We start from the raw sequence: 23886 nt of genomic DNA, 5'->3' as shown, positions 1-23886 counted from the left end.
TTCCCTTAAGGGAAATTTTAAGATGTGTATCCTTTAAGTGGATATACATCTTAACTGTGACCATAACAGAATAAATTAACATTCCTGAGGAAGCAAAGACAGCCATAAAGAGATTTACTACAATGATCTTAATCTCAAACCAGGAAGGTTATACAAAACAGAAAAGATTTTTAAAAGGAACAGAAAGTAAGCACCAAACAGTAAAGCCTTTTCTAAACGCAGGGATATTTCAAAGACAGCATGTTGGAGAAAAAAAAACTAATGCCTGCCAGCTATTAAAAGACATAAAAGAGACCAGAAGGAAGTAAACACAGCTGAACATTATGTAAAGAGAAACAATTAGAAATGAGAAAATATTCTTCAACGAGTTGCATCTAAACGTGTAAAATGCAAAGAACCAACCTCTAGCAGAACAGAAGTAAAAACTACAGTAGAGTAGCCTCTCCCACACCTAAGTGAGAAACAAATCACATAAGGCATAAAAACCTAACACATCACCCTTTGTCAAAAACGGCAGGAGCAGAAAGCACATCAGACAGCATGTAGGCCAACAGATGATCAAGGAATGAAAAAAAAAAAAAAAAAGAGTATTACAAGAAAAAGGTGAGGCTTTTTTTTCCCACTTTTTTAATACATGGTCATTATGGAGGAGCTTGAGGATGCTGTTGTGCTAGAACCTTTCTTTATGGGCAACATGACAAAGCATCTACCTCAAAGCAGCATATCAGGAGACTAGAGACAGATGAGTGGTAACAAATCACCAGGAGCAGATGGTGCTCACCCAAGTGATCTGAAGCCAAATCACAGCATAAAATCTCTCACCCAGTATTGACTCTATATGACAAAGGGAACATATCAAATACAAAAATCTATTTTTAAAAGATGCTTTAGAGAGGAGCTGGGACACTACAGGTCAGTCAGTCAGGTATTTGTAAGGGTGGAAGTTTCAGGCAGTAGAAACTAAAATAGAGAGAATGATCAGCAGGCACTTGGGTGTTAAATACTGCAGCAGAACAGAACACGCAGCTTTCTGTACAGATAAAGTAGAGCGACGAAAACTCCAGAGTATTTGTGAGGTGACAATCACGAGAATGAAAGAAAATTGGTTGATGTTGGATACCCTTTATGAAACACAGTTAGATTGATTACAGGGTACCTCAAGGACATTTTCAGAAAGCCCACAGCTTTACAAGGTGAATTGATTACAAAAATATTAAAACAGGAATAAATGGTTGGTTTCCACAGTGCAGGAAAGTCACTGGCAGATCCATGCTCAGGCCCATGCTGTTCAACGTAGTGACAAACAATCTGGTTACAAGGGAACAAATGGCTCGTATGAAGTTATTCAAAGTTGTAATGAAAAATCCAATGTTACTTCATAGAAATTGAAGGGAAAAAAAACAACTCCCACTTTATTAAGCCAGAGAACAAATCCATGGTGAGATTACACGTTTAATGCTGTATATAGCCTTGCTCTTTATCTCAGTAACACAGTGGAACTAACACAGGAAAACAAGAGGAACAAGCACGGCCGTAAGCATGGAAAAGCTGCAGCAGACCAACAAGAAGACTGACCAAGATCTCCAATGGAAAAAAAAAAAAAGACAAACAAAGTTATGGCTGAGATCTCTAATGTAAGGAATGACAACAAAATGGTGAGTAAAGAAAATGACTGATTTGTTTTCCAACATGAGAGATCAGGAGATACCAAGTCAAACTAGAAGGCTGTTAAATTTCACGGGTCTGAGCCAAACAGAGCTACTTCATCACACAAGGTGCTGGTGAGCTGCAGACCTGCCTGCAGGAGGTTACCACGTATACAGAACCCATGTACATATACCTGTTCAAGAAGCAAATGGATAAATCCGTCAAAAATCAAAGCCAAAACAGATTAACTGAGAAAAATCAGTAAATACAGAGACATTGGCCCAGCTGAAAGATGGCATATTAGAAAAATATTCAGGCATGTTACTGTTTGTTTGTCCCTTTCTCCTGCTCCTCATTATGTATCCACTGCTGCCCTCTCATCTAAGAGGACTGGGGAACATTCCAGCCCTTTTTCAACTACAGCACAGATGCTCTGACCTAGCCAAGCATCAGGAAGGAAAAGCACTTTGACAGAGAATATTTACTGCAAGAGAAATACATGGCAAAGGCTGCCAAAAGACATTTTGGTTTTGTTTGTAATTAATATATAGGTTTCCTCACTGAATACATATTAACTTTCAAGATGATACATAAAACCACCATTAAAAAAAAGGAAAAAGGAAAAAACCCTACCTTAACATAATGCCAAAAAAAGTTAAGAATAAATTCCCATACTACAAGACTGCATCATTGACCTGTTTGGGACATGTGATCTCATTTACCATCCTTTCTCTTGTATCACACTTGTCCCTCAATTAGTCACTGGTCATCTACATGCGAGCCACTGCAGATTTGAGACCTCCTGCCTTAGCACAGTGCCGTCAAGCAGCCTAGCAAGGGCCGGAGCTCTTAAGATCTGCAGCTTTCAACTACCAAGTTTACTTTCTGTTCTTCCAATATACAAAGGCTTTGTCATTAAGAACACAGGAGAATCAGATTTATGCCTAGCAATTACACTTGTGGTTTCATACTTGCTGCTCTTTCTCAAGAAGATAGTCGTGACCTCCGTCCAAATGGAAAAGAGAATATTGATGTTTTAAATAGACAACTTTTTGACAACTTAAACAAGGGCTGTTGTTAAACAGCTCACAATAGACATTCTAGTGCTCATTTACTGCACCTTCTAGCTTGTACTTGAGCTTCTCAGTGCCAGCTCTTGCAGTTTAAACTGCCTATCTCAGCCTTTTTGTAGCTGTTTTTGCTGTACTCAGATCATTATCTACTGAACATTTCTAGAAAGCTGAACATGATAGTTGCACAGCTGCCAGCATTACCAGTGTAAAAATATATTTTTAAAACTCTCTTGTAGTAAAGCTTTTAGAGTAGTTGCTATGTACTGATAATATAAATCAACAGCAGGAGTAGACTTACAAGTTCTATCCTCCCCCAAACTAAATTTTACAAAAAAAATAATCCAGAAAACTAAACACTATATGCCCACAGACACTTTTTTCCAATACATACTTAAAACAGTTACAAAACGCACAATCCACACAGCACAACATATAATATCAGTGACCAAGACCAAAACTGCCTGTCCAGGTTCCTACCTGCACCACCTTTCAATTCTAACATCAAAATTGCAGTCCAGTAACTTAAAATTATGCTACACAACCAGACATCCATTTCTTAATATCTGCATTTTACTTATGTTCTGTATCCTAACATTCCACATTCATGAACCTTTAGTTAGAATCACATGAAATAACCTATTTGCATAAAAGATACTCAGTTATTTGTTACATTAAGAGCGTGAAATTTTGATTTGTGTTTTCCACACCCATGCAGCTAATGGAAGAATTAATTAAAAGCATTTTGGTAGGTCACACACTTGATTACAGCTTCAAAATGAGATTACCCAAATAAATACTACGATCTACAGCTGTATGGGTTCTCATTCAAAGACTTTTCCCCATACAGATTCCACTGTTAAGGACTTACCATAGGTTACAAACGTTCTTCTTTGTTGCTCAAACATGAAATCATTGATGTGAGCTGGTTCTGCATATCCAGAAAGCATATTTCTAGGTGCAGCCATCTGCTGAGTCCTAAATGGGTTTTCTGGTCCAAACTACATAAAAAATGTTAAAGAAGGTAGATCAGAATTACTCATTTCTTACTTATGTGCGTGTACTTTTGGGAAAACAAACAAACAAAACAGGAAAAGAATGGTTTGTCTTTCAAAAATGGTAACACAAAGTCACTTCAGCTTTCTGTTTCTCTCCAACTACTGAATAAGCATCTTAGTCTGTTATTTCACACAGTGATCACTAACACAGTTGCTCCGAACAGCTCATTTCATGATTGAACTTTCTAGCCTGTATTACTGGTACAGAAGACAAATCAATATCAACTGTTTGGCAAAAAAAGACTTCTATTCAGTATGTGATCAGTACAAGCATGTTCAGAAGACAAAATCACAGCGTATTGTCCCTTAGAAGTGGGAGATAGCAAGTCTTATAAAACTCTTGTAGTTAATATGGAAATTACACTGCCAACACCACTTTCACGCATCTAAAAAGCAACTAGGGACTTGCTGCATTATTCCAGAAGAAACACTTAGGAAGCCCTGCCTTGCTTTTCTTTTTGCAAAATGACAAACGCCAAAGGCTTCCTGAACATACCATGGACAAGAAGAAGAACTTGAACAGTGATTGCAAACACATACAATACGCAGAGTAATATCAGTAAATACCAGTTTATGTATTTCCCCAAAAAAATGTTTTCTAAACACAAAGCACAACTGATGCAGGGATTTCAGATTGATGTAGGGCCATCTTAGTATGAATAATTCAAGGAACTGATCAGCTTTTATCTACCTGGAATGCCAACTCCTGATTTTACAACATACAATCTGTACAAAGAAGTTAAATAGTGAAAAAAATATAAATGCTTGACAGCTATTTTTATATTTCAGATAGCCTGTTGGTTATAAAATAGAAAGTGGCTCACATTGCACCATCCAGTCCAATTTGCGCCTAATATGGTTTTTCACTATACACCTCAGAATAGCTTAAGTTAAAAAAAAAAAAAAACAACAAAATGCTGATGTGAATAGTTATACTGAAAGTGCTTGGATTTTAATTAAAAACAATACATCTACAAGACTTCCAACAATTTATTTTGCTAAGTAGCTTGATGAAGAGATAGGAAAAGATGTGAAAATAGTAAGAGACCACTTTAAAACTGTTTGTTTTACTTATAATGCTATTTTCCAAGCCTCATTTTTAATTTTTTAGCTCTGATTCTGATCACCACTGTAAGATTATTCTCAGAAGTTTTATGCAGAATATTAAAATTCAAGTATTAAATGTGCCACCTACATACCTGTATATAATCTTTTTTTTTCAGTTTGCCCAAATTAGATTCTTAAATATAGCAAGCATCTAAATGCTTGTGAGGTACGTCTTATTTGACTTCTAGGTGAGATTTACAGAACCTCTGCCCTAAACCAAGTAGGTTTCTGCTCTAAATACCGATATTGTTTCTTACCTCGGGTGCAAACATGGTATCGTAAGTGGGATTGTACTGGACTTCCTTGATAGCAGGATCGAGGTGGACTCCTGTTTCCACATCTTCCTGAAATAAAACAGACAGATTAAAACACCATTTTTCATGTCCAGACTTTTAAATATATGACATTACCCCATTTTGACCAAATCAATGCTGGATTTCAGGTTGACACTTGTAGCACGATGAAAAGAGAAAAGCACTTTGGAGAAGGGAGGGAGGAAAATGCAAAAATAATGCTTTAAAGAAGAAATGCAGTCTAAAATGCACGTGGTATTTTGCATGTGTACTGTTATTAAAAGATTTCATGTACACACTCTAAAAACAATAGCAAGATTAGAAGTTTTTTTTTCCTCCCCAAGATGCCTGAAAACCAGATCTTCTAAAGAAGAGTCAACTAAAGCAGTCTTCAATTCAATATCAAAGTGGGAAAGCTAAATTTCTACAAAAAGGTAGACAGTAGAAGGCAGAAGTCACAAGTAACTGCTTTGAAAGACAGTTGGAAACAGTAGACTTCTGAGCAAACATACGTATAACAATGAGCTTCAGAGAATCCAGTGACCCCTCACCTCCAAGTTCTTACCAAAAGGGATGAATGCAATTCAGCTTCAGTTTTAAAGCACGTTCCCAAGCTTGTCGTGAGAAAAATTTAACTTGATAGATGAAGGAACAAGAAAGAGGGGCTGAAAATACAGCATAACTTCTCAGACAACTCAAAGGGAAAAACTCAGAAGGGCACATGCAGCCGAAGTGGAAGACAGACAAGACGGGAAAGAAAAACTCTGATGAGGTGGCAGTGCTCCCAAAGAGCTGGTTTTGAAGGGCTCTACAAGAATTCATTTACTTTGAGCCTAAATTGATGTTCCACAAAGTGGAAGCTCAGTCCCACAAAGGAGAACGTTATTTTGGGGTACTTCTACCAGCACTGCTTCCTGAAGCTTTCTTCTAGAATAAAGACATCTGAAAGGGATTTATAACGTGTTTGCATATTGATAACACTCCTAACAATCATACTGAAAGGTACCTGGCATGAATATTTTATCAGCGTTCATCTACAATGGGATCCCCAAAGCATCTGCAACTCACAGAAGGAAGAGAAATGGCAGCAGATCCCATTTTAGCAGTCTCTTGGTTATCAGAGAATGACAGCATCTTGAAAGAGCAAAGTGACACGTTCTGTAATCGTCACCTGATTACATTTTGTTAAAATCGCTCTAAAAAATGTGTTTATTTTTTAAAAAAGCAACCCCATCAATTTTTTGGTAATAAGACTACTGTATTAGCAGGGTTTTAAGTTCAACTAGAGAGCTTCACACTCACGGTGCATCAATTATTTTAGCAGGCAGCCCAGCCACTGCCATCGCTGCCGTCAACAGGGAGGAGATTACAGGAGCAGCCAGGCAGAGATAAGGTAATCTAAGGGACCACGTCCCTCTGCTGTAGGGTTTTCCCCCCCCCAACTTTGGTCTCACAGGATATATCTTGATTCATCTAAAAGCTTAAGATGAGCAATTCATCACGCAGCTGATGCCTTAAGTGCGACTCAAGTGGCTCTGTGGGATGGGAGGCTAGCAGGAGCTAGCTGAAAGAGGAAGGATCTGTGATTTTAACGATGGCCTGGGTATTACTTCAGGTGGCTTCCTGCTCAGAAATCATAAACACGGGGTCAGAAAGTTGCCAATTTAAACAGATGCAGTGTTCCCGTGGAGAAAGCCAGTAAGACTGGCAGAGGCAGCTCGTGTTTGCCACAGCTTGGAGATGGTACAAATAAGGGCTTTATGGCATGCTGCAGGATTATTAAAGGTGTTAAACCCATATAGCCTGAAAAAAAAAGAAGAATTAAGGCTTTAGAAAGTAGTGTTTTACTGAATATGGCTTTATTGGAGTACAACACAACGGAGCTGCAAACTTCAGCTCTCCCTGTTCTCTCTCTGCTTTCCTCAGCACTGGTAACAAGAGTTGAGCTGCATACCGTAGCATCATAGGGCAACACGTACAAGCTACTGAAAAGGGTCCAAAAGAGAAAAATCAAGAATGATCTAAGAAAAAATGACCTGTAAATAAAAAAATTGAACAATTTAATTTAGTCTAAAAGATTAAGATTAGATAATTAAACAGAAAGAAGGACAGTAAAGCACTGACACTGTGCTTTGTTGATCCACTGAGGTTTGGTACATACAGGATAAACACGTGTCTGTGCAGAATGACAGAGGTATCATCCCTGATGCAAGGAAAAAAAGGAACAGATGACATTTTATCAGTGAAGCACCTGGGGTATCGTTCTCTCTTCCTCTCCAATAATGTGATCATCTGCTTACTTGGAGTATCAGGTTGATGATATACAGTTCAGATGTTATTTGGTTAGGTATATACAAAATTATTTCATCCTTAACTGCTCTCCTTTTACCTCCTCTCTGCTGTGCTTCATCCTACAGCACTGTAGCACGTGCTGTCACAGAGGAAGGGCACTCGGGGCTGTACCCGTTGCGTACTAGTGTTTCCCAAGGAATCTACCTCGAGGCACAGAAAAGCCAAGCACTGCACTGCAACTCCCCAGGGATCGCAGAAGGTCTGGCTGCTGCCAAGGTGTCCTCCTTCAGCCCTGCCGTAAAGTCCCTCTGGCCAGTTAAAAGTCAGCAGAGGCAAGAGCACAGGAAACAAAAGGGATTTTAGACTATTAATACAGTAAACCAGATCAGCTCTGCTTTTTATGGATTCTTCACATGCACCACAGTCCTTTTCTTCTTCAGAAGAACCCTACCTGAATGCCATAAAACAAAAACATTACAATTTATGAAAAGCACTTGATTTGTAGAATGCAAGACAGTTCAATAAAAATAGAAATATTTTTTTTTTCTAGAAAAAGCCTGCTGGAAGTTTTCTTTGATACGTTTGAAAGACGAGACAAAAACATCCTTGACTTAGACACAGGTCAAATCCCTGAAACACACATTAAAGAAAAACCCTAAACAAAAGCAACAAACTACAGTATGGGCGCAGATAATTTTGTTCCTTCTTAAGAGGGTAATAACGATGCCTACGTTAGCACAACTCACAATCCTTTTAATCCACAATATTTTTTAAATTTCAGCCAAACACCCATTGTGCTAGCATGTGGCTGCCTTCAAGTTTAATGAGGGTTGTTGATGTATTTCGAAGCAGAATTTGACACTTGAAATTTTAACTGTTTGTCCAAACGTGAGGTTTAACGGCACAAAGCAAAGGTCATAGCTTTTCAGTTTCACATCATGCGAGCACGGAGTTGCAAGGTATCTGTATGCTTTTTTTTTTTCCATGGACATTTTAAATAATCAACTTAAAATGTTCCCTTTTCCCCAAGTAAATTCATTGCTAATTAGCCAAATAGCTAAAACATACAGCTGGCTTCGCATAAGATTTAATTAGTTTTAATTATCCATTAGAAAAATGCACTAAATTAAGACCGCATCCCACGAGCTGTGAAGGCTTCAGCAGTTTGTCACTTACACGTTCTTGCATAAATCGCTTGGGCTGTCAAAAAACAATACTCTCTTACTCTATAGATTTTTCAGATTTATTACCAAGAAATGAGTGGCATTTACCGTGAGGCACCAGCAGTAATGTTTGGTCCTTACCAGCTTTTAGTCCTTCTACCCTTTCATGTACTCTAACAGTAAATGTCCATCCCACTGACTTCAGAAGGTGGTGAGGCCCTGGCACAGGCTGCCCAGAGAAGCTGTGGGTGCCCCATCCCTGGAGGTGCTCAAGGCCAGGCTGGATGGGGCTTTGGGCAGCCTGGGCTGGGGGGAGGTGTCCCTGCCCATGGCAGGGGGGTGGAAGTAGGTGGTCTCTAAGGTCCCTTCCAACCCCAACCATGCTGTGGTTCTATGAGAAGAATAAAAATAAACTGACAAGAGAAGTATATGTTTAATGGTATTCTAATGAACTAGGATAAAAATCCATCATCTTGCATGATGACAAGTTCTAAACATCTATGAGCTATTTTGTGTCAACAGAAAGCAGAAAAGAAACCAAATTAAAAGGAAGACAAGACATTCTCAAAAACTCATCCCAGAAGTCACCAATGTTCATTATTGCTTCCTAATGGTCTCACAATGACTTTGTACCTTTCCTCTCCACAGATGAGCAAGAATTAGCTTTTAAAGAACATTAAGAAATTTGACTGAAGTCTATTCTTAATCCCTGAAGTAATGTTTTTCTGGACACCTACACACTGCCAAAGGTAAACGAGTTCCAACAGAAAAAATAAATTTGAGACTTCCAACCCCTTCCCACATTAAATGCACAATTTCCAGTTTCTGTACTAGCCCAGTCCAGTTGATTATCCTCTTCTCAAAAACAGTGAATGAGACACTGCAGATGAATAAGGGACCATCTGCTCCCATCCAAGTCTCACCCTGAGCAGACGAAGAATAAATATCCTCTCCCAAAGCAACAGTTGTAGCTGCAACATTTCATGCGAATCTGCTTTCTTCACAGTATGTTCCATTTCCTAAATTTCCTTCAGCATTTTTAATTCACAGGTTTGTGAGCAACCTTAAGGTGATTTTTTTTTTTGGTATCAGTAGAAGCTGTATGAAAAAATTATAATTGCTTTTGGCAAAGTCTAGCAAAACAGAACTTAGAGAGAAAACTAAAATAAGGGACTGAGAGTGAAAAAAGGGAACTGCTAGAGGTCTTGAATTGCAAGCTGAACTCTACATTCAAATCAAAGCCAGACGCTGAACAAACATTCATAACACACTGGTGGTAAACACCAAGGAAACGAGCCTCTGTATTTGACTGTTTCACATTATAGTCTTTTAATAATTCTTCTAATTCACTATCCATAGAAAAAACAACAGACGCCTTTCTTAGCCAGTTTCTGGATACCTAATCCAGACCAAATGGGTTCTAGATAACCAAGTGGCCATCAGTTAAACATATTCTGTGTTTTCCCTCACTGTGTCAACTGTAACTTTTTTAAGATGCTCAGTTCACAGAACTGATTGCTTTAAAAACGTAAGACACAAAGAGCCTGACCAGCCCCACATTACAGACGGATGGATACCATGCTGGGGATGAGGTCTTGGTGGCTGATTCTCTCCTAGTGCCTCAAGTTCACAATGCTGGCAAAAAGCAGATAGAGGTTTACAGCCCACCAGAGCCAACATAATTGTCTGGGAGCTCCCCATCCTGTGGCAAGATGCTCTTACAGATAGTCTTTGGACACTATCTCATAGTTTCATGTCCTTCTTACACAGTGGTGCCCAACTAAAAAAAAAAAAACACACCACCAGAAAATGCTGTGGCTGAATGAGCTAAGAATTATGCCCTGCTAATAAAGAGAGCAAGGAACATGTCCCTCTTTAAAGTACACTCAAATCCAAAGTCTGTGCAAGTTAAGATAAAACTCTTCGCCAGCAACAGGTACAATGCTTACAATCAGTGAGTGGATCACCAGATAAATAAAACTTACATTGTCAATTGCCAGAAAAACACCTGTGTGTGGCTGTTTTTCATATTATATGCCTAACCTGTCTAGCCTCCCCTCTATTTTCTTACACATTTCTGGTCCCTTGTGTGTGACACATCCCTGCACTTAAGAGTACAGGATCCTCACTCGCATCAAAACACCACTTGCACAAGTGATACTAATGAACTGTGACTTTCTCCTCACTCAAATCAATGTTTTTTCTAAAACTGTACGTACAGAACGATTGTTATTTGAACATTTATTTTATGTTTGTTCAGTAAGGGCTCTCTAATCCTAAAGAATTAGAGTGAAATCACGAGGGGGTGACTGGCAAGCTTCGCCTGCTGGCTGGTGGGCTGCTATCAGTTTTAGACAGAAGGTGTTGAAAGCAGGCTGTCTACAAGACTGATTGATACTTTTATGTTTTGGTTAACAAAATACTTGTGGTAGAAGCAGTCCTGGGTGAGCTGGGTGAGTCGATAAGGTATGTGCAGGCTTCAAGGAGGGCAGCGGTGCTTATGTCGTGTGAGTGTACAACATAACGTGCAGGGGCATACATGAATAATAGCTACAACTCATAAACGAGAAAAGGACAACATAGGGGGAGATTTCTTGGTCCCTCTTTGCCAGAGCTCGGCGCCCCCGAGCCCTCACAGGGACAGGGGGCGGCCGCCACCGCCCCGCCTCAGCGCAACGAGCCCCCTGGGCGCCAAGACCCGAACGGCCCCGAGTGGAGCCGAACAGACCCGAACGGACCCGAGCCCAGCCGAGCCGAGCCGGACGGACCCGAACAGACCCGAGCCCAGCCGAGCCGAGCCGAGCCGAACGCGGCCGAGTGGACCCGAACGGAGCCGAACGGCCCCGAGCGGAGCCGAACGCAGCCGAACCAACCGCTCCCCCGCCCCCCCCCCCCCCCCCCGGGGTCCCGTCCGCCCCGTACCTTCACGGCCACTTCCGGGGCCGAGTCTACGGGCAGCGCCGGGGGCGCGGCGGGCGGCGGGCGGAGGTGCAGCACGGCGTCGCGGCTGGCCAGCACGGCGGCGGGCCGGGGGTCGGCCTCGGGTTCGGGCTCCGAGTCCGGCTCCGAGTCGGAGCCGCCGTAGGAGGCGAGCGCGGCGATAGCCGCCGACATCTTGGCGCGGGGGGCGACGGGACGGGCAGGTCCTGGCAGCCGCGAGGCTCTCGCCGTGGGGCTCCCCTCAGGGGGTGAGCGGGGCGGGGCTGCGCGGCTGGGGGCAATTGATTAAATCCCTGAATGCATTTTAAGGAATAAAGCGTGGGGTCCTGTGGGTTCTGCGGGCGCTCGAGGCGGGCTTCGCCTCCTTCTGTCGTTGGTGTCGTTTAACCTTCCAGGACCGCCGCGCGGGACTACAAACCCCAGCATGCCCCGCGGCGCCCCTTCCTTGCGATTGGCCGCCAGCGAGCCGGCTTCGTTACGTCACAGTAGCGGGCCCCGCCTCCCTGTGGTGGGAGGGGCACAGAGAGAGAGAGAGAGAAGGGGCCGGACCGTACCACCTGCCCCCCGCGGGGGGGGGGGGGGGAGTGGAGCGGGGGTGTCCGTGCGAGCGGCTCCGCCCCCCGGCTCTGGCTCCTCCCCCCCCGCCCTCCCGCACCCGGTGCCCGCGCCCATTGTGCAGCCTCCGCGCCCCCGCCCCTCGGCGTGCGCCCGGGCTCCGCGCGCGCGGGGAATGGCGGCGGCGGCGGCGGCCGTTTGAAGCCCCAACGGCTGCGGGAGGGGCGCGAGCCGGTAAGCGCCGTCAGTGGCGGGCGGAGGGGCGGCGGGAGCAGGGGGGCGCCGCCTCGCCTCGCCTCGCCTCGCCCTTTGTGTGAGGGCTCCGGGGGGCCGGGGGCGCCCGCGGCTCAGCCTTTGTGCCCCAAAGGGTGGGCAGGGGGCGGCTCGGTCGCCCTGCAGCCGGCGGGGAGCGCCTGGGGCTGCCCGTGGGGGGGTCCCCGGCAGCCGCGGGGCTGGGGCTGGGGGCTGCGCGGCCGGGGGGACACGCGTGGAGCCGCCGAGAGCGGGGCTGGTCGGGGTAAAGCGGTAAAATAAAGCGGCGATTGCGCCTCTCTTCGCCTTCTGATAACGCCTGAGCGCTTGGCGGCTGGCGAATGGGCGCCTGTGGGCTCAGGGGGGCTCGCTCCGCACCTCACAGCCCGGCGGCGGCACACGCAGCCTGTTAAAAAAAGTCCTCTCCGTGATTAATTAACGCTGCCTCCCGCAAACGTGCCGGGCGAGGATGCTCTGAACGAAGCCAGCCCGCAACAGCAGGTGGGAGGACTCGGGGTACCTGCCTTCGCTTGCATCCCAGCTCTCCCCCTTCTGTTTCTCCTCGCTTTGCCTCCTTTCTTTCAGTTTAATCCAAAATAAAATGAAAACGTCCTGCTTTCTGTTACGTTCTTCCAGCTAAAAAGGGCTCTTTGGCACTTGCTTGTCTCTACGCGCCGTGGTGGACCTACCAAGTGCCACCAAGCCTTCCTTTCTCCCCTAGGTAAAACAGGAATAAGTATTTAAAAATATTTCCTTGAGCAACAGAAAAAACATCTTTACCTTTATCTTTTTTTTTTTCTTTTTTCTTTTTTTCATCTGATAGATGACCGTAAGCCTTAATGGATTCCCCCCCCCCTCCCTCTTTGAAACATTTATGGGCTCGTGCTTTTGTGAATCACCCAGCATCTAGGAAGGTCTCGCTGCAGCCTTGCCTTCAGTGGGAACGCTTGGCGCATCTCAATTTCACAAACTTCCAGTTTTCTTAGGCAATTATCTTTGAGACCTCTCCCCTTCTGTCAAACTTGATGGAATTCAGCCAGCCGGCTTCCAGGCTCTGTGGAGCACATGGGAGCCCCTAGCCCTCACCAACGCTTCCTGCGTGAGACTCGTTTCCTTAAAAAAGCCAGGGTAAAGTATATTACATCTTAACTCAATATGTCACAATTTTTCCTTCACATCGGTCCTTTCTTCCCTATAGTAGATAAAAAAAAAAAATCATCTGTTTCTCAGTCTTTTTAATATGTTTTGTCCTACTTTCTTTTCCCTTTCCTTGCTTTTTCATAGTGCCTTTTCCATGATGGATGTGTTTTATCTCATACCCTGTGTTTTCTGCTGGCGTTTCTTCCCCACAGAAGATGCTGCCTGTAATCCTGCTTGTGCTATTTTTTTCTATCTATATATTTTTTTAACACTCTTAAAATGCTGTCAGCCCACTTGCATATACGCTTGCTTCTCATCCACCAAGATGTAGGTCTGCAGTTTGGGGGAAAAAATCCCAATGCCATGCCAGATACTTATCAGACAGAGGATTGAACTAAAGTATGAGGCTCTGTTGTCCAAGGGAAATACAGTTTGAAAGAAAACAAGGCTTTTTGCCTCTGTTCCTATGCTTTTTGACTGCCAAGAAGAGCCATGATGGAAGTCTTACCAGGTTCCTATTCCTACATTCTTACTGGGGCTTTCTGTAACCTCCTGCTGGCACGTCTGAGGTATCTTAATGTACTTCATTTAATTCTACCCCTAGGAAAGCAAAGCGCCCTTTATAAGTCATGCTCTGCTTTTTCTGCCACCTTAGAGCCTCTGACTGCTGCAAGGGTGACAATACCTCCGTTCCCGGTTTTGTTTTTTTGGACTGTGGCCCGGATCCTCAGCGATACCAAGGCGCCAGATTGCAATAGGAGTTGTGTGTTCCAGTACATCTGTGAATCAGTCTCTTAAGTTTTTGGGGAGGGATCTCGAGGTCGTCTGACACAGATTACAGGCTATAAATTTCGTGTTTACAAGACATGGTTTCAAAGAAAAAAAAAAAGAAGATACAAGATAGGACTGGAAAACAGAACAGCTTAGATTGTCATACTTATTTCAAATGACTTTGCAAACCAAAAATTTCCTTGCAGAACCTCCTCCGTAGAGGTTGGAAGCGTGCTGTGTAGTGCTTACACAGCGCCGTGTCCTGCATCTTATAACACAGGCTGAACAAAGAATGTCTCCAAGAGGCAGCAAGACATTAATTGTAGGCTTCCAGGAAAATAAACTATTTAGCACCATTAGAAATTCTCGTATCTTTGGCATTAGATTTCTTAATCTGTTGAAATGTGTTTTTTTAATCGGTTAAAACACAGAAAATGTCATCAAAAGTGTATACATTTCTAAAAATATTTCTGTTAATTGAGGTGCTTTGGGGGTGGAAGCTGAATTAAATCCTAGCTTGGTTACCCTAGGATGTTGTGTGTTTAAGGTAATTTATTATACCAGAGAACTACAGCATAACAAACGCAGTTACATTTTAACTAAATACTTAATAAGGTATTTAGCAGAAATGATGGATAGTTTTCAATGAGTTTCTATCTGGCCATTGATTGACTTTTTAATTAGGTGCTGTGGTTGCGCCATGAATTTTAGTCTTCAGACAGCAGGCTCCATGCAGAACTAGGTTATTAGGAATGCCAAAACCATCTGACGCTTAAAACCTATTAGGAAACAGAAGTCAGTTCTACATCCAGGTGGGTTTTCTTGGCATCCGATAAAAGGCATTAATTCTGTTGATGCACTTTATATAGTTAGGGCATTTGTACTGTTCCCCCCCACACACACATTTTGGTACGCTGTGTGGCAAGCTGCATTTATGTACTGGGAATATTAATAAAGTCTCTGTTCACTTTCTGGCTCTTGTTCTCACAGATTTGGAAAACCTCAACATGCTTGGTTGGGAGAACCAAATTAGGAGATGGTAGAAATCAGTCAGTAGATTTTGAAGCTACCGAAGGGCAGCTTCCAAGAAAATTCTGCAAGTGAGCTCTTAAATCTGCAAATTGTTGGGAGCTCTGAAAGCAAAACCGTTGCACACCTGATTCTTTTCCCTTACAGCTGCAAATACCTGTAGATGGGAGGGGGCAAAAAGGACTGGTGGCAGGCTCAGCAGTGCTAACTGGTATTGCTAACGTAGTCACAGCTGCTGCTGCAGAGACACGTGCGCCTCACTGATCTGCTAGGGGTTTTGTTTGCCGTAATGGCATAGCAGATGCTGTTCCAGTTTAGTTTTATTATCATTCTCGCATACGTATTAGGATTTTAAAGGTGTATGTGAAGGTTCCTCACGCCTGGCTATTAAATAAAGAAGGTGAGAAGTGAAATTCTTGTCCTGAGTCACCGTCTCTGAAATGAAATAACAGAAATAAATGTTAACTTCTAGGAGGCTTCAGGTTGTTTCTTAAACCAGGAGCTGTTTAGTATTTGCTGTTGATCATCTGTAGAAGTTGGATTACAAAGTGGCAATGTATGCTGAGGGTTTAAAATTGTTTAACCAAATTCAGAAATAGTGGAAGGGTCATCGGAGAAGTCTCAGTAAGCTGGGTGAAAGGACAGAGTGCTAACAGGTAAAACAATTTTGGTCTGTGCAAAACTGTTTTGGAGGCAGAAACCATTCATGTTGACAGTATTCATGTAAGGAGAAAATTTGGACATCATTGCAGATTGCCGAGGTATCCGAGTCCCCAGTTTATAGCTGCAATCAGAAGCAGGGAAAAAGCATTGAGAAGGAAGTGTCATTCTGTACAAATTCCGTAATTCATTTCTGCTATTCAACGTGTGTTATTACCCATCACTTGGTTTTGAAAAAAAAATAAAATCACGGTATTGTGGAGAGTTTGATGTGAAGGATATGGCAGAGTTTTTCAAGGGATCGAAAAGATTGGAATTATTTATCTCAGGAAATGAAAAGCAGATGAAACAAGTGAGGGGTGGAAAGCTATAAAATAGATATGAATTTATGCTGTCCAACAGCTGATGTGAAAGAAAAAAAAAAGCTGCATTCAGAAAATTACAATTTATTGAATTTATACCTTTTTACAAGGAGAGGGGAACTTAAATTTTCCCTGCTTCCATGCAATGTACAAGCATTTGTCTCCGTATAGGTATCTATCTGTCACCCAGTGTTAGACTAATGCTCTTAAATACACAGAAGCAGCTTAACATCCTTGCTTTATTTGCTTCAAACCAATAGTTTGAACTTTGCTTTTCCCCATCAGAGGTGGCTGCTCAAATAAATGCATATTCAGTGGAGGAAGGTATTCTCAGTCTTCTGTATCCAAAATGAATTTTGTCATTTCTGGGCTTTGGAGTCATTGTCTGACTGCTTGATGTAATGAAATGTTTTACGCATAATGAAACAGTTCCAATCGGTGGCACGAGGAGAGAAATCCTTAAATCAATACGTTGACTGTGGAACTGACTTGTTGCATGGGGACGGCCAGCTTGAACACAAACCATGGATGAAAACTGATGTTTGAAGGGAAACTCTCTTAGGTCGATCCAGCAAGCTCAAAGAACATTGAAGGCAAACGGCAAAGGAGCACAAAGGTCCTTTTGTGAGGGTATTCTTTCATGTTAACTCTTTTATTTAGCGTCAGCACTGCAAAAGAGGTGGACAGGTTATTGAAAACGGGAAGAGTGATTGATACTGGGTTACTTTTACTGGTAGCTCTCATGGTAAATGGTGTGTTACAGCAGCTTGTCTAGCAGCACCAGGTTGCCACCTCCAAAGTAATAGCTATGGACGAGCCAAAATCATGATTGTCAACAATATTTCCGCAGTGTGATACTGTTCATATTTTGAGTGTCCGTAATCTTTTTAATTCGTGCTCTTTCATGATGTTGATGTGGGTTCAGCCAGGTTGCTGCCAGATCAGCTGTACCAGACAAGCAGTGTTGCTACTGAAGAGCCACGGTTTTCTGCAAGAGATTCTCATCGTCAGACAGAACAGCACCCTCTGCAGTCATTTCAGCATAGACCTTCGAGAAATTCCGAGCACTTTTTAGGAAAATGACAAGTAATTTATAATTTGATAGTGTGTGTGAACTTAAGATACGTAGTTCAAGCAGCTTTTGTAAAAATGGCATGCAGACTCAGCTGTTCAGTAAAGAGGAAATGCTTAACTTGTTAAATCTCGTTCAGCCACTAGCCGTTGAGTATGCGTGCAGAAATGCTTAGAGAGGTCTTTTACACTCAGCTGCTTCTGACTTTTTGTTGATATCGAAGGAGAAGGCTGTGACTAAGAACAAAAACTAACAAAAATACAAGCTGAGTTTGCCCTGAGTTTGATCCTGCCTTGATGGGGGGTGGTGAAGGGTGGACTGGAGGATCTCCACGAGTCCCTTTGACCCCAAAAGTTCTATGATTATATGATCTTCACAGCAAGAGAAAAAATACCAGAAGAGTAATTGAGGAGAAGTATGAGGTAGCCTAGATGGCCATACAGGTGGTAATAAATGAGTCTGGTGTTGCAGCCTGAGCTGAATTTGCTCTTGTGAAAATGCATCAAAAATGATACTGCAGGTATTAGGCCAAGCTGCAGCAGCAGAATGACATTATCTGCAGAATTAGCTGATGTTATTCCATGGTCTTGTATGTTTAGGGATGTCTGTTGCTCTCTGGAAACTTGAAATGTGGTTACTCGGTTGAAACAATGCTGTCTACATTTCCAAGCAAGACAATGGAAGGTGTTCTGCGGTTCTAGCTAGCCTGAGTGGTCTATTTAAAGCAATAAATAAATCTGAGTTTTAAGGGAGTTAACAGTTTTCTTTTTCCATGGGAACGAACTTCCAGGAAATCTACCTTCTTGATAGGGGAAGAGGTTCTGTGCAGTTCAGTCCCAAAAGTGCGTACGTTCTGCTGGCTAGGATGTTTCCAGTAACAGAAGTTAGACACAGGGGATTATCTGTGGCTAGCCTGTCTAGCTGTGTTTTTATCCACTCTACTTCTCACTCTTAAAAAGGTTTTATTTGTTTGCCTAGGAAAGGAGCACAAAGTTTATTAGCAGAGAGATTTCTGCTGTCTTTTTTTTTTCTTGTTGGAGGACAGCTGGAGCTCTCTTCCATACCTGAGGCTACTTTGCAGATGAAAACATCTTTTAATTCCAGGATGATGAATGTGTATGTCTTTAAGCTCCGGACAGGTTTGGGTTCCTTCTGTACAGTTATCTCTGCAATCTACTGGGAAGTTAGGAGTGGGGCTTCACTACATAACTCTTTATGAGTGCTGGCAGCATTTATGAAAAATGATAGCGGCAATGTTAGGTTGAAGGAGAAAAGGAGGTCTTATTACTCCTTACCTGCTGCCTTATATACCAAACTCTCTACTGCAATTGAGATAAATGTTCTTAACATCTACTTGATTTGATAGATTCTTGCAGCACTAATATTTTACAGGTGGTTTTCTGGTGAGCCTTAGGGTTCCTCACAAATTTACTCCATGCTTATTCACTGGAGATCTGATCAATTACCAAAACGTTACTCTGTTGGAGCTTGTGGACCACCTTTTTTAGCATCTGTGGAGTTGTTTAATATTGCATAGCATGCTATACTTGGAACAGCTTTCTTGTGGTGGATCAGTTAATGCTGAACTTGACAGCAATTGAAGTCGCTTTCTTACTAGACTGTATTTTGGTAGGAAATAAGCAACTTAATAATTAGCATTGTCCTAAAATGATATTTAATAAGAGGCTTCATGTGGAATAATCTCTTGATAAAGAAAACTCTTTTTGCTTTGAATACTTTCAGACTCTTGCCCTGTCATGTTAAATAGTCCCTTAATCTTATTTTTCCACTGTTTGTGGGAATGCATTGAAAATCAAAGCCATTTGGGTGCAGACATGATCCAAACAGGTCATCTTCTGTATCTTAGTGTTTTTGGAAATGTAAGCTCTTTCCTAGCTCAGTGCTTGCCATATGGGGCACTGGTAACCAAAGCTGATTTTTAAGCTTGTATGTGGCACCCAGTCCTTTTTACGTGGCAGGAAGGAAGTGTTTCGGTTTTCGACAATCCCAAACCATATGCTTGTTGTAGGTGTTCCAGTCCATTCGTGGTTAGAGTGAGCTCCTTTACTCATAGTTACTCATTTTGCCTTTGAAACCTTCTGTATCAGCAGAGAAAGGATATTTTATAAAAAAAAGATTAACTTTTTTTTAAGCAAGTGGATAAGGACATGATTTTAAAGTGGAAGCAACTAGAAAAGAAAACCATAAAAGCTCTGTGATGCAGTCTAAAAACATATTCGATGTTAATATACAGTTCTGGCTGTTGGTCGCTTTTTATTCTGAAGCATCTTAGCTAGAGAGAACTAAGCTCTGCTTGATGCAAGCTTCTGGGAGGCTGAGAAAGATCTTGGACAGATTCTTCTCTACCTCCTTTTATCCCTCCTTTTTCAGGAATTTGTAAGCTCATGGTGTACCGCTTTCAGAACATGCACTGCAAGAGTTTTTAATCTTGGTTTCACTCCTTCCTCAAAAGTCTGCCTTGTAACATTACGCTTTTCCTATGTTTTTTTTTTTTTTTCTGACTTGCAACTTGCCCGTACACCATTTTTACAGGATAGCATTTATATTAATTTTCAAGACGTTAATGGCCGTTTAAATCCCAAGACACATCTCTTTGCCTTATTTTTAGCGTACTCAGCTAGCTCTAAGCTTGAGTTGCAGACGAATTGATTGATGGTTTTGATTTCATGTTGAAACATGAGGAACCCTCTGGACATTGTTGAAAGGACTCTGGAGAAGCCTGATTCACCTGGACTTGGGAACAGTACTTTAATTCAAAAGCAACACTTTAGAAAAATATATTTTGTCTGGACCTTTTTTCTGTAAGACTGTTGTAATGTTGAAATATCTGGAGTCTTACAGAAAGAAAATGCATGTCCAGCACACAGTTATAACCCTTTAGAAAGTTCAGACGTTCTGGGGTGCAGAAAACAGGTAAATAGCACATCTGAGTATGATAATAATCATATTGTTGATCAGAGGTTTGGCTTTATTTTGATTATTTTTTGTTTGTTTTGTTTTTAACCTGATGAAAATTCAAAACTGCTACGTGGTGTGGTCCTGCCGTAGTGAACATGTTAATTTTTGTTAGGATTCTGCAAACTTTTGAGATAAGATTTAACATGTCACATGCAGATCTATTTAAAAAGTATACCACTGTAACTTAATTTCTAGATCTAATTGAACAAGAGAATGCTAATTACTGATATGTAATCAAGTTCTTTTTGTTACAAATGCTGTGGGCTTTTACATAGATGTAATTACAATCTAGTGCTTCAGTTCACTTGTTATCCAATGTTAGTGAAAGTTTGCTAGTAAAAAAATAAGTTTGGGGTAGTTCTTGCATATTTAGAAAGGGAAATAATTGTAATACTGGTTTTGATTTGTACAGCTGCTAGGATTTTTTTGAAATATATCCTGTAATTAATGGATAATGTAGAGGAGAAATTTGTCTTTCTATTAAAGGTAGTTCCAGTATGAATTGGGCAGCTGGGTGAATGTTTGACTGTGGTCTAAGGTCACTACTAGCTGAAACTTAGTATTTTCAGTGGTCGTGTTTGGGTATTGTAAAGACCATCATCTGAACTAACGTTAATTACAACCTCAGAGAAGCAGGGAGTAAATGGGTCTAGATGTATACTCATTTCTTATACAATGTTGTTTAGGTCATCTATAAACCATCTGTGTGTTCTAAGCTTCCTATTTCAAAAGCACAAATTTGAGTCATACTCTTGCTAGGTCTTGAGTATCATTTTTTCCTGAAACTGCATTTATTTTTAGCATACCAAGCTTATTATGGAAGTGTATTTTGAAGGATATCAGCGTTAAAACCTACTTAGAAAAGAATGGGCTTCTAACAATTCTCCCTCTACATACACTATGATTTCTTCTTCAATTTCCATCTGTCAGTGATGTGGCGAGCCGTCTTTGTTAACAAAATCAGATCAGGGTACAGGACTCCTGCTTAATCATTTTGGGATGCTGCTTCTGGACAAAAGGAGGCCACTTCCAGGCTTCCTTAAAGATCCAAAAGCTAGTGTCCAAAATCTCAGGAGACTTGGGTGTTAATCTGCTTTAGCCTGTCTCTGTAACTTGCCAGTGTATTCATCTAGGAATACGTGTTAGAGGTAATAATGTTTCTGTGGCTTAGATGCATGTTCTTTGGTACATACATGCCATTCGTGGTATGTAGCCTGGAGAGCTGAGTTACAGAATTTGGTTAACTCGTGGTTAAGAAGGGAAATGATCTGGCCCTGCCACCATCTCTGATGTGGCAACGAACAGATAATCTGGTACGTATTACATAGAAAAGTCATTCATGGGAAGTTGAGAGAAATTCATGTACCGACTCCGTAGTACAACCAGCAATAACTGGGTGATGCTTTACTTGTCAGTAAATAGCTAGGAAGCTTCCCTTACTAGGTATGAAAATGTAAAGCTCAGGAAGTTTAGAATTTATTCTTCCATTTAGTAGCTATAATTTACCAAATGTGATTAGAAAACAAATGTTTTGTGGTCCTGTTTAATACTCAGTGTGTTTCAGTCCCTCTGCTGCAGCTTGGGTTTTGTCAGGGAGTTGCAGAGTGAAATTAATGCCCATCCCCTTGGCCAAAGCTTTTAGGTACTTTCTCTTCTCTTTGTGTAACACGCATGAAAATGAGGGGAGATGGCAAGTGGTTTGGTGGTGTTTTAGTGCTAATCGAGATAAGGAGGTTTTCAGTATATGAGACCTTGGGGAAGAAAACTTCAGGGACCTTGTTTTCCAAGAAGAAAGTGATGGATTGCTGGTCTCTAGTCAGGGACCTGTACCTAGGTATGACTGGCACTGTACCTTACTGGTTTAAAAAGGTGCCAGCTGCTTGCTACTTCAGATTCTGGCTAAAAATTGTCAGGTAAATCACTGGTCCTTGGTATCTGTCCTGTTTAGCATCTACCTATTTCTTTATTCTAACAAATAAAATGGAAATAACAGTGTCAAGCATCCTGAGAATGTCAATTTCTTCTCTATCTAGTCTTTGAGGATGTTGCCCGTGTTCTGAGTGTGTCATGGTTTTTTGTTTGCTTGTTTTGTCATTTTTTTTTTTGGTAGTAAGAGAGAATTTTAGACAGTTATTGAATGAAATACAGAAAGGCTCTCTGGAGGATGTATTGTGTGTCAATGAGTCATACAGTAATGTTTGGTCTTTTTCCGCTGTTGTGAATCTTGAATTGTTTTGTGGTCAGTAGAATAACTGTAAATGGAAGGTGAATAGTATTCTAATTTGTGTTTGCATATAGTATATCAATACATTTTAACCCCTATACCTCTCCCCAGATGTAGGAGGTATGCTTTTTTGCTACCAGAAGGCCAAGGAAGAGGCTTCTGCTTCGAAGGAGACAGACCTAATATCAAAGATAGGTAACCCTATCTCCTGGGCACATTTTCTAGGAGAAAATAAGGACATTTCCTTCATTTAGTGAAGGAATGAACTGTGTGCACAGGATGGGGCTGAGGCTACTGCGTTGGGTCTGTCTCCAGCTGCCCAGGTAGATACAACCTAAATGTTCTGTTAGATCTAGCTTTAACGGTGTGGTATCTAATGCAAAGCTGGTTGGTATCTTTTTAGTGTGTGTTAGAATAAAGCTGCCTAGGCAGTACAGAAAAATTCTCTGTCAAATGAAAGGTGACACAGTTACATCTGTGTAAATGGAGTCATAGCGTGTCTTAGTGCATTTCTCAGCACAGCAAAGTATTTTTGCCATCTGAAAATAGACACCGATACATTTTCCCTCTCACAACATTTCTGTAGTGAGCGAAGCAAAGTTGTTAGATGCATTTTGGGTAATTTGAGTTTGTTTTACAGGATATTAGTAATCCTGAATGCTGTTTAGGGGCACAATAAAAATGAAGTTGAACAATAACTGTAGTATTATGGCTTGGTAGGGAAATAAAAACTGTTAGAATGGGGAATCATGTTTCATGTGTGATTAAAAACTTGTCATTTCACCCAAACTCTAGTCTGAGAAACATTTTGTTCGTTCTTGGATGTGTGAGGCTTCAAGTTGCACCCTTTTCTTTTCAGTCTGTTAAATACAGTGCCTCCATAAGTGCTGATTTGCTCTCAGTTTTTTTTTTATTATTTTTTTTCACTGGAGCATGAATTTATGAAGGTGGTTTGTTTCTGGAGGCAACAGAAAAACTTAGAGCGGAAAATTCAGCGCCTCTCAGTGCTGCTCCTTCTTTTTCAGTGCCTTGATGTCCATAATCTTTTCTGCCTGAATCTGGTGGTGTGCTGCAAGCCTATGTTGCTGTAGGTTGCTTGTGAGAATATAAACTGAACCTTTACAGAAAGCAGCATTTCCAGTCTCTTTTCCTTGAAGCTCCCGACTGCAGTTTGAGAAACACTGACTTGGTTTGCACATTCCTGCTCTGTTGTACCTCTGTGCCTACCTCCAGAGACCAGAGGAGAGCGAGGAATGCAGGGAAGCGATGTGC

At 41.7% G+C, this 23886-nt stretch overlaps 2 protein-coding genes across 6 annotated transcripts in view; one reads left to right on the top strand and one right to left on the bottom strand.

Annotated features, from left to right (window-relative positions):
• CDC40 (cell division cycle 40) overlaps positions 1-11930 on the bottom strand; it is a 35897-nt gene extending 23967 nt beyond the window's left edge. Inside the window, exons 1-3 of the mRNA XM_084513211.1 lie at positions 11553-11930; positions 5140-5226; positions 3589-3718 (exon numbers count right to left, since the gene is read on the bottom strand). Coding sequence (XP_084369337.1) covers positions 3589-3718; positions 5140-5226; positions 11553-11744 — 409 coding nt within the window. The 5' untranslated portion in view covers positions 11745-11930. The remainder of the gene's footprint in view (positions 1-3588; positions 3719-5139; positions 5227-11552) is intronic.
• Positions 11931-12217: 287 nt separating this feature from the next.
• Positions 12218-23886, top strand: part of WASF1 (WASP family member 1) — an 83659-nt gene continuing 71990 nt past the window's right edge. For 2 of the 5 annotated variants that reach the window (XM_084514218.1, XM_084514216.1), the window contains exons 1-2: positions 12218-12359; positions 13201-13505. The gene's annotated coding sequence lies outside the window, so the exon portion shown is untranslated. The remainder of the gene's footprint in view (positions 12360-13200; positions 13506-23886) is intronic. The other 3 variants (XM_084514219.1, XM_084514217.1, XM_084514215.1) reach the window with 3 other exon arrangements.

The sequence above is a fragment of the Aythya ferina genome (assembly GCF_964211825.1).
Source record: "Aythya ferina genome assembly, chromosome: 3".
Classification (NCBI taxonomy): domain Eukaryota; kingdom Metazoa; phylum Chordata; class Aves; order Anseriformes; family Anatidae; genus Aythya; species Aythya ferina.
This window is presented reverse-complemented; position numbering and strand designations above follow the sequence as displayed.